Raw genomic sequence first — 22,426 nt, forward strand, 5'->3', positions numbered from 1 at the left:
GATCCAACTTACCCTAGCAACCATTCATTGATTTGAAGGAAAGAAGACCAACTGAAAAGTTGCTTAGAATTAGCCATTCTATAACATACTACGGGCGTATTTATCAAGGGTCTAATTTCGAATTGAAAAAACTTTGAAATTCAAATTCAAAACTACCAACCAAATAGGTCAAATAGGTCAGTTTTTGATCAAGTAGGTCCGTATTCGGCCGAATTCGAATCATACGAATCGAAGGAATAGCGCATTTGAACGAATTTGATTCAAAGTTTTTCCAAAAAAAAACTTTGATTTTTCCACCAATTGAATCCAAATAGATTCTAGGAGGTCCCCCATAGGCTAAAACAGCAATTCGGAAGGTTTTAGATGGCGAATGGTCGAAGTTGAATTTTTAAAGAGACAGTACATGATAAATTTTGATATTCTAATTTTTTTCATTTTTTTTAAATTCAATTCGAATTTGGACTATTCCCTAGTCGAAGTACCCAAAAAATAGCTTGAAATTCGAATTTTTTTCATTTGAAAATTCACCTCGACCTTTGATAAATCTGCCCCTAAAAGTTAACTTAAAGGTGAACCACCTCTTTAAAGACAGGACTGCCTTTGTCCATTGGCTTTTGTACTCCTGGGGTTGCAGGACAAGTTAAATGACCCATATGGTTAGTTATCATCTAAAACACATGATACTCCCTATAGTCATCATTTGACTATAAGGTTTTTCTCAAGTGGATGCATGTTATTAGCAAGCAGTTGACACCATACTTGACTAATATACTTGGGAAAGGTTTACAATATATCCAAGCATCCAAGCTTGATCTCAACCTTTTTAAAGTAATAAAAAGAAGGCCATTTTTCCTCTAATTGACAGTCAATCAATTAACCCACCATAGGTGTCTACAATTTCCAATGAAGTGGATAAGGTCTATCTAAAGGGCACTGGTCATCTCCTTTTTTTTTTTATCCTGCCAGAGGTTTGGGCTAATAGATACAATAGTCTTTTGGGGAATATGAAAGTTTTTTTTTAAAAAAAAAAAAAACCCCCACCAGCACTAAGTCACCAGCTCCTGGTATGGGCTACCATCTTGCATAGAGTGCATGCTCATAAGAAGCTGATGTCATGTGCATAATGGGCATGTTGCAGAACTTGCTCATTCTGTGCATGCATGTGCCTCAACATGGCCACCTACACCAGCTGCTTCCTCCTGGTGTGGGTGGTTGTGGGTCAATGTTTTTGAAAAAAGATTATTTTATTACCCAGCTGGAGTGCAGGCTCTATTATCCCACACCTCTTGGGGGATAAAAAAAAAAGGATCAGTGCCATTTAACCAAAACAAAACATTGCCCTTATACTGTGTCCATTATATTGTAACTGCATACAGGTTTATTCAAAGTAATATATGTCTGTTCTGAATGGAGGTGGATATAGGAGAAGAACTCAATACTTTGACAAATAAAGAGCCTATACATAGATAAAGATGGAGAGAGAATCAATGTATTGAATGATATGACCTTTATCCTTTTTCAGTCGATTTCATCCAAGATGACTCCAGAGACTGGCAGAAGTGTCATGAAGTTAAAGTGACATTGTTTACTATAAAAATGTAGCATTGTAAATGTTAAAATGACCAAAACAATCATATTATAAATAAAACACATTTTATTGTCATCGGACAGGGGACAAAGGAAAGGCAAAAGGAAAACAATTTAGAAGCCTAGAAATTTTACAGATTTGTAGGCATTTTATTAGCAATGATGAAGAAAATGTGCTGCCGTTTACATAATACTTTAAAGGGTAATTAAGACTGAAGTTTTATGAAAGCTATGCTGTAATAGTAAATGTAATGATTGCTGTGTTAAAGTAATTGCATGTACAAGCTTAATAGTACAAAGTAATCAACACACCAACTGTCCTAATTGTGATGTTCCCTCAGGCTTTCCTATTGCAAAACTTATACTGGAAAAAATATATATATCTGTGACGGGGAAATGGCCTGTCTTCTTACAAGAGGATTGTAATTTTCCTCGATCTATGTACTTAGACTTTATCTTTAGTATAGTGTGGTTTTTAAATACCTTACAGATTACCCCATGGAATGCATTAACCACAATGCATACATTTAACAGTATAAGGACAAGAACATGTCATATATGAGACAACCACAATAACTTAATAAGTACTAATTAATCAAGAGATGAAGGAAGTCACATCTATTTTTGACAAATATAACTGCACATACATACAAGAAATGAATACTCTATGGTTCATTAAAACTAATGTATGAGCAATCTTACTACATTGTAGCTTCTTATAAATGCAACAGATACTGTAAATCCTTAAAAGGGGCTCATTTCCTAACAAGTTCTAAACTGAGAGTGGTTACCCTTAGCAATCAATCAGCAATTTAAAAATGAAACTCCTTGCATCAGAACAGAAGAGAAAATACCTTATTTAGGTATAGGACCTGTTATCCTGAATGCTCAGGACCTAGGGTTTTCCAGATAAGGGGTCTTTCTGTAACTTGGATCTCCATTCCTTTAGGGGCCGATTCACTAAGGGTCGAATATCGAGGGTTAATTAACCCTCGATATTCGACTAGGAATTAAAATCCTTTGACTTCGAATATCGAAGTCGAAGGATTTAGTGCAGATAATTCCCTCGATCGAACGATAAAATCCTTCGAATCGAACGATTCGAAGGATTTTAATCCAACGATCGTAGGAATATCCTTCGATCAAAAAAAGTTAGGCAAGCCTATGGGGACCTTCCCCATAGGCTAACATTGACTTCGGTAGCTTTTAGATGGCGAACTAGGGGGTCGAAGTTTTTTTTAAAGAAACAGTACTTCGACTATCGAATGGTCGATTAGTCGAACAATTTTTACTACGAATACTTCGATTCGAAGTCGTAGTCGAAGGTCAAAGTAGCCCATTCGATGGTACAAGTAGCCCAAAAAAAACTTTGCAATTCGAAGTTTTTTTACTTCGAATCCTTCACTCGAAGTTAGTGAAATAAGTGTACTAAAAATAATTTAAGCATTAAATAAACCCAATTGGATTGACTCCAATAAGGATTAGTACAAATTACTCTTTTATTATTACAGTGAAAGAGGGAATACTTTCTAAAAATGGAAGTTATTTGTTTAAAATTAAGTATAATAGGAGATGGCCTTTCCATAATTCAAAGGTTTCTTGATAACGGATTTCTGAACAATGGATCCCTTACCTGTATATGCAATAATATCATCTTTACTTTGCACTTGAGTTTAAACCTTTGTCCATAGGATATTTTTTCTTATGCTGACACTGTGTCCCTTGACCACATCTATTGCACAAAAAGGTTCATGTTTTTTTTTACACTTTCTCGATCAATACCTGAATGGCCCACTTATCACATAATGATTGGTGAGGTCATAGTTTTGGGGGCAAAGGGTCAATAGGCTCCTGACACAGTTAAGACCGGCTGCTTTATACTGCATTTTAATGTTACTGGTTCTTTAATGCAAACTTGAAGACCACTAAACACTGAATATTATGTAAATAAAATTGCATAAAGTTGCACAGTAATAAACACAAATTAACAAGCATTTGTTTTATGTCAGTCATGTACTTGATTCTCATAAGACTAATTCAGTGGCATAAGTAGCAGGAAGTCAGGGGGTGTGACTGCCCCAGGACCAATGGGGCTTGGCCAGATACCAGAAGAGGTACAATGGGTGGCCTGGTTCTAGTTTTACACCAGTACTGCCAAGACACTATTATGTTACTATAATTTATGAGTGAATTTCAAACAAACTGGATATAGCACAGAGACAGGAGAACCTAACAAAGCACTTGGCAAAGACTCTACTGTTACAAATTGGAAATATTGATTTATTTTTGCTTACTCTATTTGAGCTTGCTTCCTTTCCTGAATATGATGCCCATTTATTTACACCCATAGATACATTTACATGCATATATATGTATGCAGTTGTATTTCCAGACTTTGCTCTATAAAGAGATACACTGCTAATATCTCTACAGTGGTTCAGTTTCTTTGAACATTTGTGGGTCTATTTATTAAACCTCCATTTTTTCTGGCCGAGTATTTAAAGGGGAAAAACCTCAAAATTTTCAAGATTTGTTATGCTCTGAAGGTGCTAAAAAATTAAAACCAAAAATACTCCAGCTAAGACCAGTCAAAATCATGTAGAAGGCAATGTCAGATGGACCCTTTAACAATTGGAACATGTTTTTTAACCTTCAGGAGTCTCAATATTTTCATGAAAAAAGTGGTGTATGCTGTTCAAAAGGTTCAGGAAAGAAGGGGCATATCATCTGCTTGCCGGTTGATCCTTCTCCAACGCTCTGGCCATGGAAACAAACAACTAGAATCAAAACTTTGCAGTACGGACCACTTCACCGGACCAAGATTCAGAATGAAACCAAACTTAGATAAAACAATTATTTTTAGTCCATTTAGAACACAAATGTTGAAGCGGGCAGGGGTACAAAAGCTTAACATGTTTCGTGACTCATTTGTCACTTCATCAGAAGTATATAGGTAAGACCATAAGACCCATTAGTAAACGTATATCAGAACATCTAAATTGTTTTTCTAGGCAGGATATGAGTTTGGCTATTGCAAAGCATTTAATTGAACATCATGGGGGAAAATTATGTATATCCTTCCAAGTTATAGACAGAGTTGTATCCAACATTCGAAAGGGAGACATAGAGTTGTCCCTTTTAAGAAGAGAGGAATTTTGGATTTTTAAACTGGCCATGTTTATGCCTAAGGGTCTCAATAGATATTGGGACCTAAATTGCTTAAATGATTTTCATGTAATTTGTGACATGACTTTTGTACGATTGCTGTAGGGGCAGAACATCAGCTGATCTGTTCTTTTTCTACTATATTTGATCTGGTTAGTTAGTGGCAGGTCGGGAGATGGGGAAGTCCGATAAGTCCAATCGTTTGAGTATTCGAACGATCGGATCTTTGCATCTATGGCCAGCTTTAGTGGAATAGTCTTTTTATTTGTTTATTTATTTATTGATATACTGATTCACAGCTATGTTTGTTGCCATGCTGTTAAATAATCGTATTGTATTATTGCATATTGTTTGTAAATTAATTGATAATACTAATTAATGCTATCTTGCTGCTAAACATATGGATTGTATGACGTGAATTTCACTTAATGCTTAAGTATATACTGTGACTTTTTAACCTGGTGTATCATTGGATTTTTATTGGTGTGGTTATCTAAGTGTATTACCTGCAGGGGGGGGCCTAGGCTTCTCATTAAGTGACAAATGAGTCATGAAACGCGTTAAGCTTTTTTTCCCCCTGCAGCTTAAGCGTTTGTGTTTCGGACTAATAACGGACTAATAAATCTATAATTGTTTTATCCAAGTTTGGTTTCATTGTGTATCATGGTCCGGTGAAGTGATCTCTACTGCAATGTTTTGATGCTTCATATTTTCATGCTGTTTTGCTCTGGTTTTCATTCAATAGTCCAATATTCTAGTTTTTTGGGCCACAACTTGAAAAAGTCCTGTTTTCGGAGAGTCAGTTCGAAAAAGTCACACGATTCAAATCGATACTCTGTTTTGATGAGACTTTTTGTTGCACTGATTTTTTCCAGAAGTATTATTGGTAAGTTAAGTGGATTTGGGTTTGGGAGAATTTATTTTTTAATAAAGTGAGAAAAAGTCAGGTTTTAGTTAATAACCCCCATAGAAACGCCACAACCTCAACATGTTCTACAAAACATTTAATTCAGCAAACCTCAACATTTTCTACTACACATTAAATTCAGTATAAAAATTTTTGAAAAAAGCCTATAAAAATGAGCCAACTTCCTACACATTAATTTCAGTAGAAGCAAAAACTAGATAAAAGTAGACACTCTTATAACCTTCTTCTTTATTTGCTATGGAACTACCAAAGTAGGGACAAGGGCCATGTCAAAGATTTTCTAGGTACCCAGAATTCCCTCATTTTGCTCATCTTTTTACTTTTACACATCACAGATAGAGCCAATACATTATATACAGTATGCATCAAGGTATTGTTGAGAAAGCTGGAAGAAGCAAACGTGTCTCTCTTTCAGGATGATCAATATTATACAATCCCTTACTACAAAGGTGGCTGTATGGAAAAAAAGCTGGATGTTTGGTTGTCCAGTAAAAGTGCTTTGATGTCTCCCTAACAAAAAAGAATGTGTTATTGCACTTTAAATAACACCTCTCTGATCAATCATTCCTTTGTATCTGAGGTTGTTGTCGTAGGAGACAACGTTGCTGCCCTGTGTTGTTATACTGGCTTTTTTTGCTTGCAGTCCAAGGATGTTGCTGCCGACTTCCCATGAAACTTTTTGCATTTGGTTGCCTTGATACAGTAAAAAAGAAATTAATACCTCTGTCAGTGTGACTTATATGCTAATAGATTCAAAGGGGCATTGAGAGTAATTTGACCCATTAGGTGACTTCACCCTTCATTTAATCACCACTGGACTATCATCTAGTTTTACATTCCTTTTACTAAAGGGATTTTGGAAAACTGAAAAAGCTGCCTCAGGATGAGACAATGAAATGATAAGTATGTCTAATCTTCAAACTGTAACTTTAAGCCTACGTAAAAACCTAGTAAATGTACAAATGGGGTTGGAATCTGGTGTCATGAATATGCTGTTATACAGCTGTTGTCTATTCAGGCTTAAGCAAAAAAAATCACTTTAATAATAAGTACAGTGCAGTTCATTTATAAAGTGTTGACCTTGTACATTAGTGAGATACACCTACACTCTACAAAACTTTCCACTTGAATCTCAAAACTTTTACAAAATCTCTGCTGAATTGCATTTAGTACAGGGAACACCTCCATCACCAAATTACTGTACCTCAAACGTAGGTGCATTTTACTAACATTGAGGCTAAATTGCTTGAATGCTGTTGCCATTCTTATATAAAAATACAAAAAGGAGTTGTGGAAAATTTCCAAGACTAGTTAAAGAAAAAGTAATGTGTGATAGAAGTGTGAGTGACCTGGTCAAATTTCCTTCATAAATATAAAATAGACTGGATTTATTAATACACATTTTTTAGCCTCATGTTATATTGATAATCTGTTCTATGCAAGCACACCCCAAAACAGGGGTTTTTAGACATATTATCTTTTATAAATATTGTGCTAGCGTATTCTATAGGTCTTTACAGATATTCATTGTTCCTTCTCCAAATGGATTTCACAGTCTATAGTCTATTTCACTATATTATAGTCGTATAACCTAGCCAATCATTTATGAAACACATTGAAGTCAGTGGGTGTTTTTTTCACTGTGTTTTTTCAGCAAAAAATGCAAATGGGCATATTGGTAATAATGAGTATTTTTCTAAAAAAAATTTCCTTTGCCAAAAAAAAGCATTCTTTTTTTTGTTTTTGGGGGGGAGCGGAACAAAATGCATAGCAAAATTTTAGCACAGATTAACCATTACATTTGTGGTGTGCTACTATTATTAGAAAATTAAAGCAAAGATGTTCTTGCCTTTCACAGTTTAACTTAACACATACGTTCATAAATCAGTCATAGAGTTTCATGGTATCTGTGTCAACAAGAAAACATGGGCCTGGAGGATGGTTCCTTTTGGTGCTATGATTGCTATTCCCCTTTACCATTACAGAACATGTATATATAATTAGGAAGGGGCATACTGTATATAAGCTTGTAGTCATCACATAGCTTGTGCTTCAAGTTAAACCCTATTCTATATTTTTGCAGTTGTCTGTTAAGCGGATGTGGGCAGGTGATATTAATAAGTATGACTGAATACAGTATATAAACATGAATTCGTTTATATCATACATGTACATTAATTTGGTTCATTTCTACTGTCAACAAAGGGGAGTTAAAAAAAATTCTCCAGTTCTTAAGTTAGCTTCTTAAAGGCGAAGGAAAGTATTTCTATACTTGAGGATGCCAAAAGTTAGGCACCACACAGTGTTTGTATTTACTTATCTGACACTCAGGACCAGTGCTCCTATCGGCACCAGCCCAGGGTCATTCAAATGAGCACCACAGAGCAATTGTCTTCCTTCTTCTTTTTCTTTCAGCTTGCGGCTGCGCATGCACAGTAGATCGAAAAGCTGAACTTTAAAGAAAAAGCCAGCTATTATATTCTACTGCGCGTGAGTCTTCCCCTGGAAATTTGAATAAAGAAGAAGAAGGAAGACGATCGCTCAGTGGTGCTCGCTGGCTGGACCCCGGGTTGGTGCAGTTTTCTGCTGATAGGAGGAGGGTGTCAGGTAAGTAAATACAACCACTTGGGGGTGCCTAACTTTTGACACCCCAAAGTATAAATGACTTTCCTTCTCCTTTAACAATTTTCAGCCAGTTTCATTGTAATGTTGTAGGAAAGGTAAAATATATTTTTTTGTAATAAATCCTTAATACACAGAAATGCAGAAATATCTCATGTCCATAGATATGAAAAGCATGTTAAAGAGAAAAGGGTGGTCAACTGTGTCGACTTCCATTTAAATAGGTGTTCTTTGCAATAAAATGTGGCCTTATTTGCATCTTACCCCTTTTGAAAAGTCTCATTATCCTTTAAAAAGTCTTTGCAGACTTCTTTATATTAATTATAGAAATCATTAGCATGAAAAAAGTTAACATAATGGTTTTAAGAACACAGTTCACAAGCGTAATATGTGCATATTTAATCTTTTCTGCTAATGAATTTTTAATAATTCTTCAAGTCCAGGTTTTTTTTTTATCTTAAAGCCTAACCTGATAACAAACGTAGCAATCGGTAGAACTAATTGGTACAGAATACGTAAATAATTTATACAATTATGAAATGCTTGGCTTTTTAAAAGGTGTGCAAAGACTATACATGTAATGACTGCTGAATAGCTCTAGATGTTTGACTCAAACGGTGGTACACTGCTGACATCCAGAGGCCAACAATAATCATTGCTAAGGGTATCACAGTCATAGATCATGTACTGAATGCAATATTGTTTAAAAGATAATAGTTTTCTATAACTATCATAACAGGCCAGCCAGGGCCTATTCAAGGTACAAGTGTGTCCTACGGCTGCCCAATTTAATTTGTAATAGTAATACAATCAATTAGGTTAACCAAGATATAATAAGGCACTATTAGGCACATGCTAAGAGAATATAATAGCAAACTTTTTAGGAAGAATAATAGTACTTAGAATGGTCTAAGATTTTTGGTGGGCCCCTGATCTAAGGTTATTTGGTGGGCCCCTGGTGCCCCTGGTGTCCAACACCGCTCATACAAAACACTTTTTAAATCTTCTCTACTACTGTCTAGTTACAATTTGATCATAAATATGCAATTTAAGTATCAAGCATTTCTGATTTTTTTTTCTTAAATTCTACATAATTTAATGTTCGAGACAGGTCAAAATTTTAACATAATCAAACATTAGCCTTAGTGATGGGCGAATTTATTCGGCAGGCGAGAATTCGCTGCAAATTTGCGCGATTTGCCGCCAGCGAATAAATTCACAAAACGCCCGTGAAAATTCGCCGTCAAAAAACGGATGCCGGCATCAAAAACGAGGCGCCGGCACAGTTTCGCAAATTCGCCCATCACTATTAGCCTTACAAAATTTCTTGTGCAGTGGCCTTTATTCCAGGTGTAAAATCCCAGATTATATGACATACAATAACTTCAGTTTGATTTCTAGCAACCAAGATTTTCATTGTTTGCATCCTTTTTGACTGATTTCAGACGACTTTGCGAACAAATTTGCAAAAATGCACAGTTTATGTAATAAAATTTCACAATCACAAAAAAAGTTTATGCACCAAAATATTTAATGAAACTCCAGACCAAGGGGCAGATTTACTAAGGGTCGAATATCGAGGGTTAATTAACCCTCGATATTCGACTAGGAACTAAAATCATTCGACTTCGAATATCGAACGATTTAGCGCATATCCTGCGATCGAACGATCGAAGAATTATTCGTTCGATCGAACGATTAAATCCTTCGAATCGAACGATTCTAAGGATTTTAATACAATGATCGAAGGAATATCCTTCGATCAAAAAATCACAGACAAGCCTATGGGGACCTTCCCCATAGGCTAACATTGACTTTGGTAGCTTTTAGCTGCCGAAGTAGGGGGTCGAAGTTTTTCTTAAAGAGAAAGTACTTCGACTATCGAATGGTCGAATAGTCGAACGATTTTTAGTTCGAATCGTTCGATTCGAAGTCGAAGTAGTAGTCGAAGGTCGAAGTAGCCCTTTCGATGGTCGAAGTAGCCCAAAAAACACTTCGAAATTCGAAGTTTTTTTAATTCGAATCCTTCACTCGAGCTTTGTAAATCTGCCCCCAGGTGTTAATGCTAACTTTTGCTTAGCGATAATGAGCAATGTAATATCTGCCAGCAAATGAATTCACATTGAGAGTAGTGCTAAACATTCGCAAAAATAACTATTTTAAACAAGGCTTGCTACTTTAATTACATTCCCCCTTATTTCTTTAAAATCATATTTAGGTTACAGAATACCAAAACTGAGCCAACACCCCACATGTCCAACAATAGAAATATTTAGCTGAGTTAAACACCAGAGAAAATATGTTCTGTGAAGTGCTTATCTTTCTTAATTACTAGGTCATTTAATTTTATATAGTCACAACAATTGATATTTCTCTGTCAAATTTGATATTTGTGATGAAAAAACATGAAAAAAATTCATAAAGAGTGAGCGAGTTCAATTATACAATATAGTCATTCATTTTTCTTCATTTTTTAAAATTGTTACAGTGCATCCAATGTGTGCCATGATTATATAGATTCCTGACACATACAGTAATTACTGAAACAGAACGTATCTGGGATGGGAGGTAACTGGTTTACGGATAGAGATAAACATCTAAGACATTTTCTATATTCTTCCACAGGCATGTAATGTCTCCCATATATTGCTAAAAGCCCAGTGTTTGTGTAGTTTTTTTTCCACTGCAAAATTTTGGGCATTTTGCCTGTTTTTAACATCCCAGAGGCGTAGATTCATAAGTTCCAGAAATTGCTCTCTATTGTTGTCTTCAATGTTTGCTTGGAAATTGTTTCTAAGACTCATGTCATTTAATCCTTGCCTTAAAATGCAGCAGTGGGAATTTAATTGTCATTGTCAATTTAGGGGAATATTAAGACAATGGCTGAAATTGTCCAGTGTGTCACTGACCTTTCTCCATGCCATCTACACTATGGGACTAATGCTGATTTTCCCCCCACAATAGTGTTTTCTATAAATACTCACCACCTAAAAACCTGGTGAGCCTTTTTTTTTCTTAAACACACAACTGTTGCACAATGGTTAAAAAAAGGTATTGATGCATGAAATTGTGACCAAGTCAAAAGATTCACTAGCAATTTCTTAAATTGATCTCCCAACCATACCCGACTATTGATTTATGAAAATCCAGCCCCTTAAAGAGACACTAAACCCATCAAAAAGGTGTCCCACTGGCTCTCTAGTTGAGGAAAAACATAATTACACATGGAAACAAATTGACCTATGAGAATTCTAGTAACCATAAACTCAATTACAGATGTAAGAGAATCAACCAGTTGGGAATCAAATTCTGATTCCCAACACTATGTTATACATACAGAGATGATTGTGCCATTTTGTATTTCATTATATTACTCTGGAATTAAACATGGGGAAGAAGACTTGGTCAGTGCTTGTTAACTGTGCTTAATGTTTCCCATTCAAAATGCAAGAAAAAAGAACATGGAGCTAGAATTACATTATTCTCATTGGAGAATTATTTCATATTTCAATGATGCCGCAGGCCCTGGAAAGCTTTTTTTCCCTGCACAAAAAAATGCATATTTTTTTCCAGGGGAAACAAAAAGCATATAGTAACTATAATAATGCCATTGTTTTTTCCCATAATAAATAATGTTTTTTTCTTCCAGTGAAACAAAATGCACAAAATGTTTAAAATCTAGCATGGATTTGCACAAATAAAGCAAATTTCTCATCCCTAGTCAGTGACAAATGTAAGTCTTGCATAACCATTCACATTGCATTTCCCCTCTCTCCAACATAGTTCCAACATTTCCATCTGATAATCCTGCCTACAAGTGCTACATCAGTCTTCCTGCTGTTATTTAACATAGGAAGATTACTGAGCATTTTGGGATTTTGTCTAAATCTATACTAGACCCCTGGATGTGGTGCATCTAAAAAATAAATAAAAAGAAACTATTTCAAAATACTTTACATGTACTCATTTAATAACAAAGACAAGGCTTATAATACCCCACACAAGTGTGTTTAGTCCAGTTCTACAAGTATTGCTCAATAATAACCTTAAAAATGGCATCTGTAAGAAAGTAGAGGAGTTATGTGATTTACTTGCTACATAATCTTTACATCATACACAATGAAATACATTCAGACTGTCATTTTTGTACAGTAGTGCTTAAGTTTGCAAGGCAGTGTCCCTCTGTTGAGTTTGTAAAACTCCACAAGCTGAACAAGATCTGTAAATTTTGTCTGGCCATTATCTAATGTGAAGAACTGATCTCCGTCTTCTTCTACCTAGAAGTAAAAACATGGAGTGAAGGCAAATGTGACTACAAGAGCAGACCTTGCCACAGTTTACTAACCATTAAATATACTAGCTACTGTTCAGAATATTGTTTTCATTATTCTAAATATTAATGCTATATGATCTATTGTGCAGAAAAGCCATTATTCAGAAATCTCTGAAATACAGGAAGGGGACTTTCCATTGCATTTATTTAGTACTGTTAACAAAAAAAACCTGTAACTTGTACCTGATGGTAAAAAAGCTGCATAAATCCATGTTGAAAAATTCAGGTCTCAAGCATTCCAGGTAATAGATCCCATACCTGTACCCTAGACCAAAACTAACTACAGACTATTTAATCTAACAAGTCCAGTTAACTAACAAATTCACATTTATCCATGATCTTTTTTTGCTCTAAATCATTTAGTCTTCTGGCACTAACGTAAACCTAGCTTTCAAAGAATGATACCACTGTTGAGGCTTCTCATGATAGTATCTCTTTCTCTCACACCACCCAAACCATTGTATGCAGTGGGGGAGTTGGAATTCTCCTCTCTGCTTGCTATCGGTTCAAACCTATTCCTATTTCTCCAGCCTTCTCATTCAACTCTTATGAGGTGCATGCTTTTCAGATCTTCCACCCTTTTTCTATAAGGGTAGCTGTCATTTACGGACCCCCCCCCATCAGCCTCCTCCTTTGATACCTTCCTTTCTGACTTCAACACCTGGCTCTCTTTATTCCCCTGCAATGTTCCGTGGGGATTTTAACTTCCATATTGATAATGCTTCACAACCCTGGCCCTCACATCTTGCTGCCTAACCTCCTTTCTGCTATTATGCCTCAATTTCGCCTTGTTGAAGCCCATCTGCTCTTCTTTGGCTGTTCTGCTAACTACAGGTACCCTCAGCCTTACTCAAACTCCTAGCGTGACCTATGACAGGATCTATCCTAACACTTGCTATTCCTAACTTTTGGATTGTCTCCTCCTTCTGAGGCCTCCTACTTCATAAACTTCAGCACCTTCCACCCAGCAAGTGCAGTCTAAAGTTGTTGATTCTTGGCACTCCTCATCTGTTAAAGACTAGGCAGTGTGCATTCGGAAAAAAAAAATCTGCCGCACAAATTATAGGGGGGAGGGCCGGATAGGGGGGCCCTGGTGCCCATCCTGTACCAGGGCCTGCCTAGCGAGTAGTTACGCCACTGGTTGTGACTTTTTTCACACATTCTTTTGTGTTCTGATTTTTTAGTAAAAGAAAGGAGTTTACTTTAATTTTTTTAACAAAAATGAGAAAAAAATCTAGCTTTAATAAATGTCCCCCTTAATGTCAATATAATATTTTTTTTATTTATAAATTATATAATAAAAAATTAAATATACTTACAGGAACAATTTGGAAGTGTTTTACTTTTTGCCCATGGCACATGGACAAGACAAATGCCTTGTGGGTACTTTGACTATCTCGTAAAACAAATACTCTGAAAAAGAAAATGCATTCATTTTTAGCTATAATTCCAATTCAGTTTTTAGTTTAAAGGACTACTAGTGACAAAAAAAAACCACCATTTTTTAAGCAATTGTAGAAACATCATCTAAAATCTAAGGGGTAAATTTATCAAGAAGCGAAGTTAGATTTAACCACAGTCTGCTAGAGTGAAACACCACCTCTTTCCATTCATTTCTTTGGGATTTTTAAAGGCACATTTATCAGAGGGTGAAAGGGAAAGTTCACCCTTTGATAAATGCCCTTTAAAAATCCCATAGAAGTGAATGTAGAGAGACGGTGTTTCACTAGTGGACTGTGGTGATCTCTAACTTCACTTTTTGATAAATATACCCTAAGATTCATTCTGTCCATTCAGGCAAATAACTGGAGCAAAATTTAAATATAGTCATTAACATCCTATTACTTTTTATACACCCTGAGAGTTTTATCTGGTAAAATACAGTATGTAAAGCAGGCTCCAAGGTACTAATCATTTATAAATGCACAAATCTGATCACTTCTGATCTCTTTCCAGTAAATTAAATTTACTGGGCTTTTTTTCTATTACAATAAAATAGCTTTTATTTGAGTATTAGGAACATCAAGATTAATTGGATTAGCATATGTTTAATCTAAATTTACTAAATGTTTAACTACATTTTTGTTCAGCTAGTGTATGCACTTGGAAATATTTATGGAATTTTTAAGTTTAATATGACAAAAAAAAAAAGAATTCCCAAAACTCACACTGTCCAGCCTATGCCGGTTTGCTACTAAAGTATAAACCAGACAAGAAAACCGTCATGCACACTTTATGCCAACAGACAATATTTATATGAATGATACCTGATAGAGGTGTTGGGATTAATTTTAGACCATAATGATCATGCCAGAAATAGTAGTTTAAACATGGATATGGTATTAAACACAAAGCAATATTTTTATAAATGAATTATGAAAATATATGTGTATGTTGGGAGTCGGAGTTACAAAGTTCTAGCCACAAATGCACAGTATTATATGATCAGCTGAAGACAGATTTGTGGTAGAATAAAAATCACAGCAAAGAATGGCTAACATTTAGTCCAAATGGGTGCTCTGAATCATTAGTTCCAACTGCATGTGCTGTCTCAAATCTTATGTAAATAAGATTTCATTGCTAATTAATGATGAGTGAAATTTTTTCACCGAGCCCAATGAAGGCTATAGATTATATAAATTGTTGCTTGTCAAAAAAAATTGACGCCCATAGACTCAATGCATTTTCACAAATTTCACAAACTGTAGCATTTTGTAGATGACAATGAGGTTTCGTAAAAAGGTCTCATGGGCTCTAGGAGATGTATGTACATTTTTAACTTTGACCAATTAAAAACATTTTTAACTGATTTTTGGCCCTGTGGATTCCTCTGAGTGCCGAGTGTAAAAAGGCCACCAAAATTTATAGTTGCAATCCATAGTCCACAAGAACAATAGAGCCTACTTAGTACCTATTAAGTAGAAGAATGTTACTGTCAAAGGTGCAATCAGGTGAAGGAAGGTGAGGCAGAGCACACTCCTGAAACTTATTGTAATGGGAACCACTGGTGCACAGTGTTAGGAGTATGGCATCCTTCAGTAAATCTTATGATGAAGGGGTTCGCCCCGAAACATTACACGTTCACACCTAATAAACCAGCAAGGGGTAACCCTGCATTGAAGTTGCCTTGAGTGCCAGTGTATTTCTATTCAAAGGTGCAATCAGCCAAGTTGGCTATAAAGATTCTTATTCATCCAGTTTATGATATACAGTATCTAGCAGAATAAAGTCAAGGCAAATGGACATGTGAGAGGTTTCTTGAAAACATTTCACCACACTGTAGGTTAAAACATACAGTAGATGGTTCCTGTAATCTGCAAGTTTTCTGCCCATCTTCTCATATTGCCGTACCAATTTCGGGGTAGTCTTCCCAAAATGAGTAGCAATATGAATGGTGACATCTTTTCAAGAATACTCTAAAAGTCCAGTTGCCTTGACTTAATCATACTATATACTACTATCAGCCAAGTTCTAGAGACTAGAGGTTTGAGTGCAAATGAAATTATGAAATCTATTTTATTTAGCAAAATGTTGTATGTTGGCTAATGTTGCTCACTGTTACTTACCCATCTACAAGCCCTTGTTGAAAAATCAGTTTCTGAGCTTCTTCTCTAGACAGTTGATGATGGAACCAAGGCTGTGATATATGTAGAGCTGAAATGCAGAACAGTTCATTTATCTATTTTAGAGGTACAATAACAAATCATTTATATGTAGTGCCATTATTTATATAATGCATCAGCCCCAAAACATTCATTGAAGGGAAACCCTAAAAAGTGAGTGATTGATCATACTGGACAGCTGTGACAGGTTGTACCTGTGACCATTCTATAAAAAAACAGTATATGTGCCACAGATGGCATTTGTCAGCTGAAAATCATGGTAAAGCACTCATTGCTGGCACATACTGGCAAGGTGGATGAACTGAACTAAAGGAATGTTTACCCAAGTTATTTTTACATGCAATTTTTCATGTCTAGGTGTGTTTTTCATTAACTTCTTTAGTTATGCTAAATAATACAGAATTACTGTAAGTCTATATATGTTCCAAAGCAGTTCAACATTTTATGGGCAAAATGCATCTTCAGAAAAGCAGAGATCAAATAGTTCTTCGACTACTGAACATCTGCAACATCTACCGTGTATTATACATATAAAATCCAATACATATGAAATGTATATATTAAACATAAGTTATAAAATATAGCATTCAGTCGTTTTTTTAAAATACCTTGCAATGCTGACTTGCAGTAAAACTCCTCAAGTGTACCCTGCATTTAAAGAATTTGCTGCTGTGTACAAGCTGGGCAATTTACCATCAAATATCATAAAGAATTCTGTTGTGATTTTTATGGTTTACTTTTTATTTCTAAATTATACTGTTTACATTGCAAATAATTCACTCCTGCATTTAAAAATACTTCTTTAAGCAACACATTTTTTATAGCTGTATTTGGTGTGGAGGCAATTGTGCCTGATTCTGAGCTTTGAGAAAGAGCCAGCACTTCAGGATGGAACTGCTTTGCGACAGCTATTGGTTCTCCCCTTACCATTGTATTTTACATCAACCTAGGTTGTACCCCCTAGCCCCACCTTGTGGTAGACATGAGAAATCCTTAAGCAGAGGTGTCAGGTATCTGCTGTCTGTTTAGTTGCCCATTGTTCTGTTGATGGGCTGCTGATGGACTGCTGGTGAGGGAATGGAGAGGGGGTGATTTCACTCCAGCTTGCAGTTTAGCAGTAAAGAGTGACTGAAGTTTATCAGAGCACAAGTCATATGACCCGAGGGCACCTGGGAAACTGACAATCTGTTTAGCCCCATGCCAAAATTCAAAATTACATGTAAAAAAATCGACGTGTTTTAAAAAAAAATGTATTTAAGTGCAGAAGTCTGCTGTAGAAGCCTTACTAACTGATGTGGTTTTAAAAAAACATATTTTCCTGCAACAGTATCACTTTAAATATCCCTTTAAATATACTTTTTAAATACCTATATTCTTTGAGGAATTCTGAGATGAGGTAGGAGTCCAATGACAACTGATTCGCCCACTGCTTTTCCTCTGTTCAAGAATAAAACAATATCATTATCTTGTTCCAACTGCAAACATTAGAATAAGAAATCTATCACATCTAAACTGAAAGATTACTAACCCGCCATAACAATCCTTCTTGAAGGGCTATGGAAAGGGCTTCTGTTGGGTTATTAATAACTCTGCTTTTATGTCCTGAGAAATCCATTGCCACCAGCGAATTCTCTGATATGCTTCTCTATAAACAGCAAATAACCAGTTAAAATCTCGTTCGGTTGTATTCAGCTATAGCAATACAAAGTACTGTATATCAAGGGATCAAGAATGAGGCAGACTGTAGTTACAATGTATTGTGTACTCCAGATGTAATTTAGGTACAAAGTAATTTGGATTTAAAACATAAATGTTTGAGAACTAGCGATCAATTATGGGGCAGATTGATTAACACTTCAATCACTTGAACACTTGAGTTTTATTGTGCTTAAAATAACAAATTCAAAATCGAGTTGAATGTTCAATACTCATTAAGAGCAAACAAATTAAATGTAAAAACATGGTGTCTAAAAACTGACAGTAAATGTTATTTGCTACAGTCAAATATTTTCCAAGATTCAAGGTTTTTTTTATATAAATCAGTGGACATTCGAGGTTGGTAAGTTTTTCTTTTAACACCTTCGAATTAATAAATTTGATTTTCATAAATATGCCTCCCCAAGTAGCTCACAATGAGAATCAGCACTCAATTGCTAGCATATTTACAAAAAACCTTCAATCATGTAAATGTATTCCATTTATTTTTTCAATTTCAACAAAACAAAAAAAAATATATTGAAGTTCTATTGTATCTATTGTAGTTACAGTGTATTTAAATTTTAGAGATTTTTTGATCGATAAATCTCAGAAATTAGGATTCACTAAATTTAATAATTGTTACTTTTTGCTGCAAATCTCAAATTTGAATAAGTAGGCCCCTAAATCTTGCAAAAGTATCTGATATTTGGTTAATCAGCTACAGAATCTTACATTAGTTGCATCTTAAAAACACATGAATTTAAATGTTTTGAATGAAATACACCAAATATATATATTTACTATTTTGTAACCTAATTAGGTAATATTATTCTATATGGTTTTTGGTCTAAATAAATGCTTTAAAACTGTGACTGTGCCATTATGTTTTAAACCAAGTAAATAAATAATGCTAATCAAATGCACTCATCCAATAATATTCCTTGTACACTGGTTATCAATTAAAACACTGGAACATACTGTACATACTGTAGATGAGAAACACGTTCTGCTTGAATCGCTCTGTTGTTGAGGTTTGAGGTAATTTTGGTAAATCTGCATTCCATGCTGTAAATCAAAATACAGATATTTTATTTCTGTATCTTACAGTATAACTTTTTCATAATAATTATAACCTTTCCTAACATAAACAAACTTCCATAGAGAAAATTGCTCACTCTTGCTTATTCTGTGTTGAGCCACAAAAGTTGCAGGGATTAATAGGGATTTAAAATCTATTTACAGCCAGTCATAGAATAACCATGAGTTATTTATTATTCACATCAGTTCACATTTTCTACAATAAGCAGCCATTTTAAAAAGCCAAGCAGGAAAAATCTACAAGAATAGTGGAAAACATACAAGGGACCAGTTATCATAAATAGGGCTGAGCACCCTTGCACCTGCCCAGTGGGTGAGCTCAGCAGTGAGATCTGCAATCCCACTATGAAAAGTGCATTCCATTCAGCAGCACTGTATTCATTATGTTAGGGAAGGCATCCCCTTGATCCTGCCCCCTAATTTGCATATCATTCAGGTCCTCTCTGGTCCACTCCACTTTGGCATAATACTGTTTTTGGAATGGCACACTTATATAGCATATTTTTAATATTAAAATTGACACCTTGTCTTATTTCTGACATATGGGTGTTCTAGAAATAAAAGTTGTATTTTACCTAATCACTGTCCATGAATCTGATTAGTCAGAGTAATTAAAGCAACTGGCCAGTTGATGTCAAATGAAAACTGAAGGCAGTGACAGTGGGGACTCTCACGGTCTAATTAATAATAGGTGGTTCACCAAAATTAATGGCACCTGTTACCCTTTAATTGTTTTCCCAAATGAAGCTGCAGCCTACAACAACCCAATGCACTTTTGGGATACACACATACTTGGCTCCTAAATTTACAGGCAGATACACCTTAAGTAACATCAGCTACAAGTCGTTCAACTGTTTATCTCATTATTATTTACCCCACCCATAAAGTGGGCTATGTAAACTAGCAGCTCAGATAGGGAAGTAACTCAAGGGTGATAGCTACCACTTAAATCAGAAGTATGGGTACATGCAGATTTTGGCCTGTAATAGTAATTTAATCATTTTGAACTACAATTCACCTTTATCAGCATTTAAATTTCAATTAGAATCAAAGACGTGAGGAATGGGTGGTCATAGTTTATGTTATTTAGTAAATGAATGTAAATCCCTTTAAACTTGCAGACTAAACTCATAATCATTCTTTGAAGTCTACTTTCTGCCAGAGTGAGTTGAACTGCGTTGTTTGAAGCCAATCAGATTGAACTGTTTGCACCATTGTATTCAAAATTAGAGTAAAATTCTCTATACAAAATAGAATAAGATCCAAAATAGGGACTCTTATCTCTATTGTATGTGGCTGAATTGCAGAAATGTATAAGAGCCAAGATTTATATGGACTCATTCCAATATTTCTGTTATTTTGTTGTGTGGAGGCAATTCATGTATATATTTATCTTGCATTGATACAAGTACTCTGCAGCACATAAACGTTTACTACACCAATTTGTAAATCACCCTAGTGTCTGCAACTTTTATTGAGGGCATCATTTACAGGAAAAGGCAATTTTGAAATAAACTACAGAAAAACGTTACCTTGAACAATCTAATTGCTGTCACCCAGCAGATTTTACTCTCTTCATTGTCTGCACAAAACAATTTCAGCTCCTTGGAACCTCCTGTCTTGTTAGGCTAGAAGGCCACAGCACATTTTGATTAATGCATATCTTGAAGGCAATACCTGTTGAAATAAAATCAACTAAAATTCTCCTATGTAAAACAGGAAAAACATCAATCCACACAGCCAGTTTCTGAACAAAGCCTGTTCTAGATAAAGAAAATGCATTGCTTCTACCTCTCAAAAAGTATATAAAGACTTACAAAAAAAGGCATTGCTTCCAATATACAATAGAAGAAAATGTACCTTAAGGCAAAATCCATAGTCTGTTTGTGCTCCATAGAGCCTTTTCCCTGAGAGTAACATATATACTTCACTTTGGTGAAAATCTGTGAAAAACTGTAGATGTCTCGGATCCTAAATTGAAATCAAAATAAAGTTCAAAATCCTGTTGATATTTGATACAGCAAGTATTTATATATAATATATAAATAGTTATTTAATATATTAAAATATGTCTTATGGTGCTCCTTCATGTGAGACACTAACTTACAATGTAAATTTTGGCTTTACGTTTTTCTCATTTATTTTTCAACCCTGGAAATTTCTTCACTGTGCTTCTTTCCTTATTATGAAATGCAAAGTGCTTTGCTCCACTTTGTGTGAAGCACTCTCAATCTAGATCCAGGCAGGCCTGCCTTTATTTTGTAGACCCTGATGAAGACCGCCTATGGGTTGAAACTTGTTGGGCTTGCTTTTGGCTATATAACTTTTTTCTATTAATAAACATTGTATTGCTATATTGGAGTGTGCAGTCTCCCTTTTGATTATATGTTGATTATTATTGTAACCATTTAATGGGTGACCTCCTGTGGATCTGCACCTCCTCCTGTTTTGGGTGTGTGCTTTCTAAGCCATTATATGATGCATACAGTAAGGGAGCTGGGCAGCCTATGTTACCTGGTACAGCCTTTGCTTACATGTCATCTATAACATGAAAGCCAGGGAGTGCTAAGGAGCACAAAAGCCTTTACCTCTATTTTATGGCAGTTGTTATGTACATGGCACCTTTATGCCTGACAGTGCTGTGCTGTGCTCTGTGCCTTGTGCCAGGATGTATCACTGAAAAAGCTACAGTATGTGCAACTGATGCAAAAGTACAGCATATTAATAAATAGTTAGGGTTACCATAATTGTAATTATCATCACCACAATAAAAATGCATCACAAAGACAATTGAATTGGGATTTAAAAGTTGCTGACATAGTCTTTCCAGACTAAGTTGGAAGCTTATGAGCCTCACAGTCTCACTTACCTAACCAGTATCTGCTCAAAAGTTGGACAGATTGTTGGTCCCTAGACCAGTTTGTGGGTGGCAAAATCAGGCCCAGATCTGCTTTGTCAGTCAAATGAATCTTTTAGTATATGGCCAGTACAGTAATTGCTCAGAACAAAGGCTAAACTGGATCCAAAAATCTGAATACAAGGTTTCAAATTGGTTTCTAGTACCTTTGATGTGCCTTTTGTAGAAAAATACAACCCAGAGCGTCGCAAAACAAAAAACACTTTTCTCCATGACTTTTTTCCTTTTTCAGTCATGTATAAGTAGCTGTGAACTTCAGGACAGGCATTTGTGCTTAGGAACACCTGTCATTAACATAATGAAAAACAGAAAATGAATAACATTATAACTGCAACAGATTTTTCCAAAAAGAATACTTTCAAACAGCTCTTCTGTAATTCTGCATTTTCTTTCCTGCTAATTATGTGTTATAATAAAACATAAGATGGATGTATAAGCACTGCTATACGTTTAAA

General features: G+C 35.4%; 1 protein-coding gene across 1 annotated transcript in view; it reads right to left on the minus strand.

The window, feature by feature from the left end:
* Window positions 1-10,366: 10,366 nt before the first annotated feature.
* LOC121399054 (growth factor receptor-bound protein 14-like) overlaps window positions 10,367-22,426 on the minus strand; it is a 29,726-nt gene continuing 17,666 nt past the window's right edge. Inside the window, exons 5-13 of the mRNA XM_041578859.1 lie at window positions 22,118-22,255; window positions 20,915-21,025; window positions 20,587-20,682; window positions 18,944-19,021; window positions 17,787-17,903; window positions 17,626-17,695; window positions 16,202-16,289; window positions 13,955-14,048; window positions 10,367-12,579 (exon numbers count right to left, since the gene is read on the minus strand). Coding sequence (XP_041434793.1) covers window positions 12,433-12,579; window positions 13,955-14,048; window positions 16,202-16,289; window positions 17,626-17,695; window positions 17,787-17,903; window positions 18,944-19,021; window positions 20,587-20,682; window positions 20,915-21,025; window positions 22,118-22,255 — 939 coding nt within the window. The 3' untranslated portion in view covers window positions 10,367-12,432. The remainder of the gene's footprint in view (window positions 12,580-13,954; window positions 14,049-16,201; window positions 16,290-17,625; window positions 17,696-17,786; window positions 17,904-18,943; window positions 19,022-20,586; window positions 20,683-20,914; window positions 21,026-22,117; window positions 22,256-22,426) is intronic.

This window comes from Xenopus laevis, chromosome 9_10S (assembly GCF_017654675.1).
Source record: "Xenopus laevis strain J_2021 chromosome 9_10S, Xenopus_laevis_v10.1, whole genome shotgun sequence".
In the NCBI taxonomy this organism is placed as follows: Eukaryota; Metazoa; Chordata; class Amphibia; order Anura; family Pipidae; genus Xenopus; species Xenopus laevis.